Genomic DNA, 13,924 nt, shown 5'->3' with positions numbered 1-13,924 from the left:
ATATCTCCAATATTTCCTATTATTTTCACTTTGTTTACATGATGTCAACAATGTAAATGAATGTTTTTTTAACATAGTTCACAAAATTTACACATTGTTAACATAATGTCAACCATGTAAATTTTGTACTTTTTGTGCAGATTTGCAAAATTGCCTATTAATTATAAGTTGTTTACACGGTGTCAAAATTATAAATAAATTGACTATTTTTTGTTACTAAAATATTATTTTTATAATATATTATGAAAACAATGTAAATTTTTGTATCGATGTAATATTATATTAGAATTTATCACATGTTGTCAACAATGTAATTTTTTATTAAAAATAATATTCTATTAGAATTTTGTATCAACATTGACTATATCCTGTTATTTAAACGTTGTTTACATGAGTTCAACAATGTAAATATTTCAATTTTTGATGGAATACAATAATCTATTATATTTATTTCTTAAACCTTGACTATTTCATGTAATTTACATATTGTTTACATGATGTCAACAATTAAAATTTTGTATTTTTTAAGGAAATAATATTTTTTTAGAATTTTGAATGGTTATTTCTAGTTATTTACACGTTTTTTACATGATGTCAAGAATGGAGGTTTTAGCTTTTTTAAATAAAAATAATATTTTGAACAAATATTGACAATTTCATGTTCTATAAACGTTGTTTTCATGATGTCAACAATGTAAGTTTTTAATTTTTTGACCGTTAGTAATATTTTATTAGATTTTTTCACAAAACTTTACTATTACATGTTATTTACATTTCGTCAACAATGTTAATTTGTATAATATTAATTTAAGAATATTTACCGACAGCCAGAAGGCAATTAGGGCGATATCAGGTGAAAGAATTAAATCTAAGACTGTATTGGATTGTAAGAAAGCTTTAACTGAATACTCTCCCAGAGGTAAGGTTTAAATCATATGGGTACCAGGCCACTCGGGAGTAGTCGGCAACGAAAGGGCGAATGTAATAGCTTTAAAGGGAAGGGAGCTCGATGTAGTTATCCTGACAAACGCAAAACCATTCGACGCAACAAAAGCTGAATTAAAAATATGGATGAGAGAATCCCATAAGGCCTCTTGGAATAATGAAACGGTAGGTAGAACCACAAAGATTCTATGGTTTGACCCTGATTAGAGCAAGACGAGAAATCTCTTCAAAATGAGCAAGTCTGAGATTAGTATGATGGTACGTATTCTGAGTGGACACACAGGATTACATGCACATCTATACAAAATTGGACATGCGGATTCAGACGAATGTAGAGCATGTGGGGAGGACAGTGAAACTCTGGAGCACTTTCTTTACCACTGTCAGGCATTCGTCGAAGTTAGATCCAAGTATCTTGGAAGTGTTATTATTCCGGAAATAACATTCTTAACCAACACTGATTGGAAGATTCTTAGGAATTACGTCCAGGAAACTGAGTTTCAACAATTTTTTTGTTTCATGAATTGGAGCGCACAACAGGCCCGATAGTGGCCTAGGTGTATTTCTTCGGATTCGATGTAGTATACATCCTCCTATCAACCTAACCTAACCTAGTTTTTCATTTCGTTATTCTGTGTCCTTTCAAAAGGACTACAAAGTTTTAAAAAATACATTTTTCAAAAAAATATTTTAAAATACTTCTACTAATCAAACGATGTCAAAATTGATGCCAAGCTCTCAAAAAGAGTTGTAAAATATTTTGTATAATTTTTAGTTTATTCTGTCAGGATCAAAAGATATATAAAAAAAACTAAAAACACAGTTTTTTTCCCTTAAATTTATAGCATCAGACATATATTATCCGGTTCTTGTCTAACGAATTTTTTGTGGTGTAATCACCACAAAATCAAATTTACACAACAAAATCCTTCAAAATCACTTATTCAACCGAAAATATTTGACGAAAACCTTAATTATTCACCTGAAATATAAATTTTATCAAAAATGTATTTTTTATTTCCTTTCAGTTAACAATCCAATTAGCTTACCTTGAAATCGTCTTAAAATATATGAAAAACTTTAACCTTTTTTTAGATTATATGGTATTTTATTAACTTGTATTTTTGCAAATTTTGTATATGATTAAATAATTTTGCTCATACATTTATGTGAATTCAATTTTATGTTTTTTTTTTCTTGAGGGGGGTCCATAAACTGTACAAAAAATCCTTTTAAAATTAAATTTATATTAGCAAATAAAGTATAACAAATTCAAATTATATTGAAAATTTAGAACTAATCTCATATTTAAACATAACCCATTAAATCATAGAATATCAATTATGTACTTTGTTTGATTTATATTCTGTTTTTATATACATTTTAGCAAAATCAAAGTTTCACATGACATGAAACAGAAAAGTCTATTTTTAATATAAAATGAATTTTAATTAGAAACCATTGACTGTAATAGAATAGACTTAATAAATGCATTTTGTACAGTTTATGCGGACCTTCAGCATTAAATAGACATTTTTTTATATTTATGACATTAAATACTGTGTATATGTGTGTGTTTTTATAAAGTTACATACAAACTAAAAAAGAAAAATTTTAATACTTTAACTAAATATAATTTAAATCTCAAACTAATGATTTTTTTTATATTTCTTTTATTTAAATGGAATTTACTGAAAATTATGTTTGGTTGCGTCTTAAGTTAATTTCAGATTAGAGAGTTTTTTTTTAATGTTTTTATAAAAAAATAATAATTTTCAATAAGCTTTAATTAAAATATAATTACTAAAACTACAGACACTCATTAGTAGATTAAACAAAATGAAAATTAAATGCCCAGCAATCCATATTCTAAAAGATCGAGTTTACTAATGAAAATAAATTTTAACCAGATGATCTGATTTACCTGTATGCTATAAACTAGCCCATAAACAAGACTACAGATTGAACTATAAACTTAATTATAGACTAGACTATAGACTATATTATACTATAAACTAAACAAAAGACTATTCTATAAACTAACATATAGACAGGGCTATAGACTAGACTATAAACAAGACTATATTAAGTAGATAATAGATTAGAATACACCCTCCGACAAAAAGAGAAAAAATTCGTTAGACAAGAGCCCGATGATATACGTCTGATGCAATAAATTTAAAGGAAAAAAATGCATTTTTCAAAAGGACTTTAAAGTTTTAAAAAGTACATTTTTCAAAAAAATATTTAAAAATACTTTTACTAATAAAACAATGTCAAATTTGGTGTCAAGCCAACAAGAAGAGTTGGAATATATTTTGTATTATTTTTATTTTATGCGGTTAAAATGAAAATCTGTCTAAAATATCTTTTAAAATGTTTATCCTTAAAAATCTATTAAAATTTTCATTATTATTTTTTTCAAACTAATTTTGAACGATTTTTTATTCATCTTTGAAGGAATAAACTAAAACTAACACAAACTATTTTACAACTCTTTTAGTTAGCTTGACATCAAATTTGGCAATGTTTGATCAGTAGAAGTATTTTAAAATAATTTTTTAAAAATGTACTTCTTAAAACTTTGAAGTCCTTTAAAAAGGACACAGGAGGAGCAGTTTTTTTTTCCATTAAGTTTATACTTTTAGACGTATATCATCCGGTTCGTGCCTAATTTTGAGTGTCGGACGGTGATATATATAGTAGAGTATGGACTATAATGAATGACTATCATAGACTAATCTAAAGTCTAGTCATTTGTCTAATCTATTATCTGTTCTATAGTTTATCTATAGTCTTGTTTGTAGCCTATAGTATCGTCTATAGTTTATTAGTCTTGTGTATAGTCCACATTTTGTTATAGACCATAGTTTAGTCAATTATAAAAATTTAATTTCTTTATCATCGTCTAGTTTATAGTCTAGTATATAGTCTAATCTATTATCTAGACTACTCTAGGCTAAACAATAGACATGACTATAGGCAAGACTATTTACTTTTTATCAACAATTTTTATGTAAGAAAAAGTACCAAAAACGATGTGGGCTAACTGCGATATTTTTCGACGTTTTTCGAAAATTTCTCATTAAAAGAGAATATTTCAAAAGATATCTATTTTTTCTTTTAGAAATTTTTCTAAAATTTCTCTTTTTTTATAAAGAAAATTTTCTAAAATATATCTTCTTTATAGAATTTTTTTAAAATTTCTCTTTTTTTATAGAAAATTTTTTAAAATTTATCTTTTCTATAGAAAATTTTCAGACATTTTTGTGTTTTAATAAATTTTTTTTTCCAAATTTCTCTGTTTAAAAAAATTTTTTTCTAAAATTTGAGTTTTTATAAGAAATATTGAAAATTTTTATTTTTCATTACAATTTAACCTTTTTTTTCCTTTTTTCTAGAAAACTTTCAAGTTTAAAACGTTTTCCTTATTAGAATAAAAACATTCCCAAAATTTATCTTCTTTTATAAAAAATGTCTTTTTTTAATTTCTCTTTTTTGTAGAAAAATTTCGAATTTTTTTTTATAGAAAATTTTTTTAAATTTATCTTTTCTATAGAAACTTTTTGTGTTTTAATAAAATTTCCAAATTTCTCTAAGAAAGAAAAATTTCTAAAATATGAGTTTTAACAAAAAATATTAAAAATGTTTATTTTTCATTACAGAAAACTTTCAAGTTTAAAAAGCTTCTATTATTAGAATAGAAAAATTATTCCAAATTTATCTTTTTTTTATAAAAAATTTCACTTTTTTTCAAAATTTCTCTTATTTTATGGAAAAATATCAAAATTTTTTTTATAGAAAATTTTTTAAATTATCTTTTCTATAGAAAATTATCGAAAATTTTTCTGTTTTAATAAAAAAATTCAAACTTTCTTTGTTTTAAAAGAAAAATTTTTAAAATTTGAGTTTTTATAAAAAATATTGAAAATTTTTATTTTTCATTACTTTTTTCTAAAAAACTTTCAAGTTTAAAACGTTTCTCTTATTAGAATAGAAAAATTTTTCAAAATTTATCTTTTTTTACAAAAAATGTCTTTTTTTATAAAATTTTTTTAGAAAATTTTTTAAAATTTATCTTTTCCATAAAAAATTTTCAAAATTTCTCTGTTTTAAAAGAAAAATTTCTAAAATATGAGTTATTATATTAAAAAATATTGAATATTTTTATTTTTCATTATAGTTTCAATTTTTTTCCTTTTTTCTAGAAAACTTTCAAGTTTAAAACGTTTCTTTTATTAGAATAGAAAAATATCCGAAAATGTATCTTTTTTATAAAAAAAATTCTTTTTTATAAAAATGTCTCTATTAATAGAATTTGTTTTCAAAAATGATTAGTTTTGTAGAAATTGTATAAAAATTTTTAATATAATTTTACAAAACTTTTAAATTTTTTTATTTTTTATAGAATTGTTGTTTTAATTTTTCTTTTTTACAGAACATTTTTTAAAGTTTCTCTTTTTATAGAAAATTTTCAAAAATTTTTCTCTCTTTTTTTTGGAAAAATTTTTGTTATTTACTTTTTTCCTTAAATTCTTTAGAAAATAATTTTTTTAAATAATAAACTTTAACTAAAAAAACTCTGCTGGGAAATAAAGGACAATAATTTTGTTGTTGTTTTAAAACAAATTATTAAGCCTTAATATACAATATATTTCTAGATATTTTAATAATTTTTTGTTAAATATTTCATACCTTCTAACAGCTTTGTTAATGTTTTATTATTATAATGGTGGTTATTGGAGAGAATTGAATTACTTAATCACATTTATTAAATATTGCCCTTAAGTGTACTAGTACATAGTTTTCAATGTTTGTATGTTTGACTGTCTGTCTGCAAAATTTTTATGTTTTCAATCTATGTTTCAGTGTGGAATGTTACTTTTGTTTGCTGTATGCTTATTAAATATGAATTTACTGTTGCTGCTGCTGTTGCTGTTGTTGTTGATGTTGTTTTAAGGTTTCATTTAATAAATTTTTACCAGAATTTTCCAAAGGAACCACTATATTACGTAAACTATCAATACTACTGCGTAAACGTGCTGTTTGAAATTTAACTGGCATTTTAGGTGAGCTGGTAACAGAAAATGCTTTAAATTCCTGTTTAAATAAATGGAGATAAAATAGAAAATAAAATAAAAGTATAGTTACTGGTCATGTTAACAATTATAATTGTTTTGTTTTATTATTATTACACATTTTTATCAAATAAAGCATATTTCATTTGTTAAACAAAGAAAATAATAAAAAATTTTCACAAGCTAAAGAAAAACTATAAAGAATATATATATTTTTATATAAACAAAACTTAAATTAAGAAAAAAAACTTAAAAAATTACATAATAATATTGTCATGGTGAAAATGTGGGAATAAAAGAATAAAAAGAAAAACGTTTGGATAATTAAGAAATATTTGTTAGGATATCTTGTATCATAAATTACAAACGTTTTTCTCTAATCATAAACAAACATTTTGCAAGTGCCAAGAGAAAAATATAACAAAAATAAAACTAAATTTAAGAAAAGTAAAAGTAAAAGAAAAAACGATTTCAATGAATTGTTTTTTTTGTGATGATTAAATGATGCACGCTGGGACGGTTGAAAGCATTTGGGAATTCAAGATTTTTATAAAATATTTTTTCTTCACTTAAGATACCTGATGACCTGATGGCGAATTCGATTCACTTCCTGTTGCCGACATATATGACTGAAATGTCGCTGTTGTTTGTGCATCCCGATTGCCACGCGTTGAGACTTTCTCTTGTAACGTATTTAAAGTTTTCGAAAACCATGGTTGCCAACTATTACGATTTGATTGCATTTCAGTTATAGTCGTACTTAATTGATGATTTAAATCTTGATTTTTACATTCGGCTTCTACTTGAGCCAGTTTAGCTTGTGCCAATTCTAATTCTAGCTCACGTATACGTTGCAGGGCTGAGTGCAGGGGATCTAATGGTCCCAATGGTGGTTCATTAGCATTTTTATTACTGTTTGCTAGAGACATATTATCATTGGTGTTTGTTGTTGTTGTCACACTGTTAGCGTGGTTGTCCTGTTCAATGTGTTGTGAACAATTTTGACATTTGGATACAGTGGTCTAGGAAAATAAATTTAAAGAAAAGTTGTAATTTTCAAAGATTTTCCATTATATCAAATTTAAAAATGTTTTTTTTTATAATTTTGTTGTTTATCTTTTATAGAATAATAATGAAAATTTCTCTCTTTAGAAGAAAATTATCTTTTTAGTAGAAGATTTACGAAACTTCACCCTTGGTTTTTTATAGAAAATTTTTTCTTTTTACGAGAAATTTTCGTAAATAGAAATTGTTTAGAAATTTGTAATTTTTTCTAAACAATTTACAGAAATTTCTCTTTTTATCGGAAATATTACTTAATTTATAAAAAAATTCTCTTTTTAAAACTTTTTTTCAGTTTTCTCTTTAAAAATAATAAAATTTCTATTTTTTATAGAAAACTTTCAAAATTTTCTAATTTTTATAAAACATTTTCGAAATGTTTCTTTTTATAAAAAATGTCCGAAAATACTCTTTAAAAAGAAACTTTTACAACTCACCATCACTGCTCCCAAAGTCTCATTCAATGTCGTCATATCCTGCTCTAAACGTTGTATAATTTGCTTATAATCCTGTATAATACCCGTATGTTTCTTCTCCTTCTCAATGGCACGTTCATTAGCTTCAGCTAATTTCTGTTGCAACTCATTTATCTCCCCCTGTAACTTGCGTCTTTCACCGCCAAAACGATTCTCATAAATTTGAGCCTCTTTCTCTATGCGCTCTTCATTCTGTTTTTTTTGCATAAATTCATCTTCATATTGTTTTAACTTTTTAATCTTACGATCACAAGCCATTTTCATAATACGTCTAGCCTGGCTAGAACTGCGACATTTTTTGGGCAAAGTAACACGGAAATATTTGAGAATGCCCTCAAAATCTAATTGGCGCAAATCATTTTCACATATCGATAGTAAAGTGAGAGCAACTTGAAATAGTAGAGGAATACCATCCAAAAGGAATACATCGAGTACATGGAATACAAAACATAGAGGAAAGCGAGCTGTGAATAGAGTCAAAAGCCATTGCGAAGCATACATATGAGTTTCAATGCCACAATTTAGGAAATGTTCATAAAGTTTGGGCAAATGATCTTTAATTAAACGTTCCAGTTGATAAAGACGTAGATATAACACCTCAAAGCCTTGTTTATAGAGATCACGTAGACTGTAGTCATACATTAAAGATACTAAAACACAAAAAGCATCCTCCTCGGGCATCTGCAGTAGAAACAAGTGACAAAATATTTAAAATCTTTGAAAACGTTTAAAATCATTATAAAAACTTACGTGTAGCAATAAACTAGCAGCTATAAAACTCAAACCTTGACAATAGCCCACTTCACTGTCATATACCGCATAGGCTTTGGATACTTTAAAAAGAGCATCTTGACCTTAAGAATATTTCAAGAAAAAAACGATTTTATACATATATTATATCAAGAAACGTTTATAGGTTTTTATTTACCGGAACCACCACTTTCTTTGAAGCATTTATGAGCTGGAAATGTGCGATGTATATCGCGCTGTATAACAGTTTCACATTTGGTTTCCTAAAGATATAATGAGTTAATAAGAAAAAAGGAATTGTATCCAAAATTTGTCACTTACTTTGGTTATTAAATTCTTATACATATCGAGCATTTCGGTTTTATTTTCTACTCCCGCCAATTTCTTCCAAATCATTTCACGCAAAGCCTCCGGTACTCCAAGACGTACTAAAGGCGCTAGATTTTTGGGACGTTTCTCACCATCCCATTCCTTAAGTACCGGATCCCATTCGTCTAGAGTATCTTGTGAGCAATCTTTAGAAACTTCACCAGTACCACTCAATAATGGTTCATCGCCATCTGACAAATCTTCTGGATCAGTGGGACAGTCATCTTCAATCGAGGCAATCGAAGCGGAGCGTACTATACGTGACAAATTATTCATGCCAAATTTAAGTAAATATGAAGAAGATGTTGACTGTTGTGGTGGTTCGGTTATCTCTTCAGAGGGATCTATAGAGCTGACCTTCCAGCTATACTCATCCGTAGTGCGTTTCAAGTGTAAATAGAAACGCAAAGTCATGGGACGCTTTGAAATAAAATGATCCATTATGCGCAATTCACTAGCAGACTGTATGCTAACAGGAGTTTCCATAACAAATCTTACGGGCTCCTGTATGCCACGTATAACTATATCAACGGCCACAGTTAAGAAAGTCTTAGAAGTTTCCACATTAAATTGTTCAAAAGCTTTTTCACCAGCCTTCCATTCTGCACGAATATGATAGGGATTTAAACATAACGGTGTTAGTGAAGCAGGAGCATCACCATTAGCTGCAGCCGTTATATTACTGCCATTGCCACTTGCACTGGAAGCAGCAGCTGACGTTGGTTGTATATAGCCCATGGTTATCATATCAATCAATTGCATATCAGCTTGTCTCACCAGCTTGCCGGGACTTAATAATACACCAAAACAACGTTCAATCAATAAGGGCTGTAAAACAGTCGAGGGAGTTTGCTTGACGGTTATATAGACTTCTTTATCTGTATTGGCCCTTAATTTAAAACAATGACGATCACGGGGCACTGGTGTATAGGAGTTTTTAGCCACCTTTTCGCGTATCTCCAAAGAAACTAAAAATTCATAACCGGCTGTATTTAAGGGATTACCACTTATATCCGATGTTATGGAATTCATCATATTACTGTCCACAGCAGAGGTAAGACTACAAGTCATGCTAGGTGGATAAGTCTGAAAGGCCTTTTGGAAACAGGCTGTTAAAAAGAAAAAAACATCATACATTATTTTCACAAAAATAGTTTTCTATAAACACAACTACTTACCGCTAACTTGATTAACCGCTTCGGGTATATGGCAACGAAAAACATGACACTGAAATAAAGAATCACCATGCAACCAGGTAAAAGCAAAACATCCATGTTCCACTGTCTCAATAGGTCCACGAAAATACAATATAATACTTTGTATTTCATAAGTGGCTATTATTGTATTACTATCGGCATCATGCAATACAACCAAACCATCCGAACAATTCGGTATACTAATGGAAATTTTGAGACCATTCGAAGCAGTGCCATTATTTAGTTCACTCATTATACGATAAACATCCAGCTCTGATTTCGGAGCATTTATATTGGCTGCACCCAAATAGGTGACACCAGAAAATATGGTGCAACCTTGATCTATTTCGGAAACTTAGAAAAAAAAGGCGACTTTAAAATTAAACCTTACTGAATAGGTGTTTATGAAAGTTTAACGAATATTTCCTAATGAACTTTTTTCCCGATGCGTATTTCGATATTCACTAAAAGTTTTTTCTTTGCTCTCTTTGACTGCGATCTATGTGAACTACAACATGATACTTACTTTCTTCATCGGTATCATTTCTTTCGGGTTTCATAACATCTTGTTTCTCATCCAAATCAACACCTCCGCCATCTCCGCTTGTACGCACTGTCATATTTGCGGACATATTCCCACCAGTATTCGCATCAATACAATCATAAAATACCGATTGACCAACACGATTTAGTTCTGAATTCGATTCATCACTTTTAGGTGTTGGTGTGTTATTGCTGTTGTTAGCGGTGGTGACATCTTTGACAGCTAAACGTGGTGGTATTGTTTGAGTTTTCATCGCTAAAACTGTAGCTGTTGTCGATTTATCGTGTGGTACTAACAATGCTGGACTCGTTGTGCCCATTAAGGGCAATGTAAGCGATTTATTCTTAAGATTTATATTATTCGAAACACCCAGACCACTACTTACTAAAATAGAGAGAGAAAAAAAATAAATCAATAAACTTTCAATTGACTAGTAAAGGCCAATTTAATTATAAGAATTTATGATGCGTTTTGATAACTTGCTTACGTACTTGTTTGTTTTGTATTTTTTGTTTTTGGAGCAAAGTATATTACGAAAAAAGAGGGGCGTATATTTGTTGTATAGTGTTATTTATTTTCTCTGGCTAGCATTGCTGTTACCATAGAAGCTTATTGTTTATATTTTTTTCCTAAATTTCAACAGCTGTTTTAACAAAGATTTGGAAAACAGTTGAAACGCATAAAGCGTAATATCTAAAAGAAATTTAAAATCGATTTTACGCTTGATCTTTTAGTGAATTTGGTATTTTTAAAGCAATTAAACTTAAATTTTGTGGTAATGTTGTTATGTTCAAGTTTGAAAAATTTTATAACCCGATCCAATAAGATTGTGAATACTATTGGAAAATACCTACATATATATCAACACATTAATTAACGATTGGTAATAACAATAGTAAAATCCGATTAGACCAAAACGAAAATTTTTCAAATATCCAAATAAAAATTAGATAAACACAACCTAGAGGAAAATTTAATGGCCAAATTTAAAAATCTTTTAAAACAATGGATACATTTTTAAAAATCTCTTGACAGTTTAAATATTACCTATAGGTAAGGGTCTTTATATACAGTAAATGTCAATAAATAGTCCGGCTAAAAATATTGATATAAGTTTAAAACAAGTAAGAAAGTATAGTCGGACATGGCCGACCCTACACCATGAGTATATTAAAAAAAATGTATTTTTTATAAAGAAACTTTTATGTTGAATATTAGCATAATTCCAAAATATTTAAAAATATTTTCAAAATATTTATTGATAACAAAACTAAAATTTCTAAATGAGGCTTTATATAGGTCAAATATGGGCCGATCCTTGGTAAATTTGGGAAAAAGATATATTTTTAAATAACAATTAGTTTTGTTGAGTTTCATTGCGATACAAATGGTTACAAGTCAATTTTAGACGTTTAAGACATTTTTGAAGGGGGATTTGTATAGCGGCTAGGGTCAAATAAGGGCCGATCCTTACGAAAATATGCAGTGTCATTTATACTTATATAAAACTTATTTGTGCCAATTTTTAGAGAGATAATAGAATATTGGACGTAATTATGGCATAAAAAGTTCAATTCGGGAGGTACGGTTGTATGGGGGCTAGGTGAAATAATGGACCGATTTCAACCATTTTCAATAGGCTTCGTCCCTGTGCCAAAAAACATGCTTGGCCAAAATTTCATTAAATTATCTTGAAAATTGCGGCCTGTACCTTGCGCACAAGGTTTACATGGACAGCCAGCCAGCCGGACAGACGGACGGACGGACATGCCTTAAACGACTTAAAAAATGATTCTGAATCGATCGGTATACTTAAAGATGGGTATTGGACTAATATTTTTGTATGTTACAAACATCAGCACAAACGTATAATACCCTCCCCACTCTTCCTTAAGAGAAGTAATTACTTGACATTAATTAGGTTAGTTAGGAGGATGTATACTACATCAAACCCGTAAAAACCTAGGTCCGAAATACACCTGCTCCCGACCGATTGATATAATTTTCAGTGTTCAGAAACTCAGTTGTTTGAACGTAATTCCTAAGAATCAACCAATCAGTGTTAGTCAGAAATGTTATTTCCATAACATCACTTCCAAGATACTTAGAACTAACTTTGACAAATGCCTGGCAGTGGAAAAGAAAGTGCTCCAGAGTTTCACTGTCCTTTCTACATGCTCTACATACGTCTGAATCCGCATGTCCCATTTTGCATAAATGTGCTCGTAATCCTGTGTGTCCACTCAGAATACGTACTATCATACTAACTTCAGACTTGCTCATTTTGAGGAGATTTTTCGTCTTGACATTAATTACAATATAAGCTTTTTAAAATTTTTTAATCTCTCAAAAAATTTCTTTAGGTATTCACAAAAACATGTTCATTTTCTTTTCACTTAATTGGTCAATATAATATTATCATTAAAGTAATTTTATTAATCAATTGTTGATACATAGTAATTGTAAATAGATGACTCAACAATTAATACAATACTATACAAAATATATCCACCTACATTTTCATTTTATAATAGGTACCTACCTAACGACCTAATTTCTTATCATTTTATGAACTTCAAATCCTCAAACATTTTTTTATATATAAAACAGAGTAGAAAGTAATATTTTCAACAATAACTGTGTACTATTTACCTTCCCCTGATTTCTCAGATTCCAACTCTTTTAAAGCATCAGTCATAGCATTTTGTATATCCGAAATATTACGATTATTGGCAATATCCAATGATGGTTGTATATCAAGTGGTGTTGTTAAATTGCTATCGGTAACAATTTCATATTCTCCACTTGTGGTTATAGATGATTCCGAGGATTTCGTACTTAAATTATCATCCATGTTCGTATATATGGCGTAAATGACAATAAATGAATTTCTAGAGGTCTCAAGAAGAGACGGAGAAGTTTTTCTTAATATGCAAATTATTCACTTTTATTTTCTATTATTTCAAATTAAACATTGCAAATTGCATTATTTTAAACATGTTTACCACATTATAATTGTTTTACATTGTATACATTAGTAATTATAGGGAATATTGTAGGAATTTAAAAAAAATGTATTCCTTTTTCAACCTTTTTGGTAAATCGATGACGAATCGCTCGCCTTCCTATTGTTTGTGTTATTTTTTTATTATTTTCACTAGTATTGTGTTGAGTTATAATAAAAAAAGTATTGTATGTAAGTGGGGTATGATGTGACAATCAATTACCTCCTCGGGGGTTTGTAAAATTTTCAATCTTACGTATAGAATTCGTTCATTTCATTTGCAAAATTCTTTTAACTATTTCTTTTTATTTGCACATTTAACCAACTTATTACCAATATTCACATACGTTTGCTTATTTTGTTTATAAATATTTGGAATTTTTGTTATTGTTTAATATTAATCGTGGAGAGGAAAAAATATTTCTTTTATTTTTGCGATTTCTTTCATTGCCTTTTTCTATTATACCTTAACTTTGACACTTGTTTTAACATTTGCATTC

General features: G+C 28.2%; 1 protein-coding gene across 3 annotated transcripts; it reads right to left on the bottom strand.

Annotated features, from left to right (window-relative positions):
• Nucleotides 1–5,446: 5,446 nt before the first annotated feature.
• LOC111677090 (rab GTPase-activating protein 1-like) lies at nucleotides 5,447–13,865 on the bottom strand. Of its 3 annotated transcripts, none has more exons than XM_023438144.2 (9): nucleotides 13,073–13,865; nucleotides 10,403–10,804; nucleotides 9,859–10,230; nucleotides 8,633–9,789; nucleotides 8,490–8,574; nucleotides 8,312–8,415; nucleotides 7,523–8,242; nucleotides 6,602–7,045; nucleotides 5,447–6,045 (listed from the first exon to the last, which is right to left on the bottom strand). In XM_023438144.2, exons 1-9 carry the CDS (start codon nucleotides 13,272–13,274, stop codon nucleotides 5,860–5,862), a joined length of 3,672 nt encoding a protein of 1,223 aa, XP_023293912.2. In that variant the 5' UTR covers nucleotides 13,275–13,865; the 3' UTR covers nucleotides 5,447–5,859. The 3 variants fall into 3 exon arrangements, with proteins under 3 accessions (XP_023293912.2, XP_023293913.2, XP_046807983.1); XM_023438145.2 differs by having other exon boundaries at nucleotides 5,452–6,045; nucleotides 13,648–13,865; XM_046952027.1 differs by lacking the exon at nucleotides 13,073–13,865 and adding an exon at nucleotides 10,912–11,065 and having other exon boundaries at nucleotides 5,452–6,045.
• Nucleotides 13,866–13,924: the final 59 nt, after the last annotated feature.

This window comes from Lucilia cuprina, chromosome 5, assembly GCF_022045245.1.
Source record: "Lucilia cuprina isolate Lc7/37 chromosome 5, ASM2204524v1, whole genome shotgun sequence".
Classification (NCBI taxonomy): Eukaryota; Metazoa; Arthropoda; class Insecta; order Diptera; family Calliphoridae; genus Lucilia; species Lucilia cuprina.
This window is presented reverse-complemented; position numbering and strand designations above follow the sequence as displayed.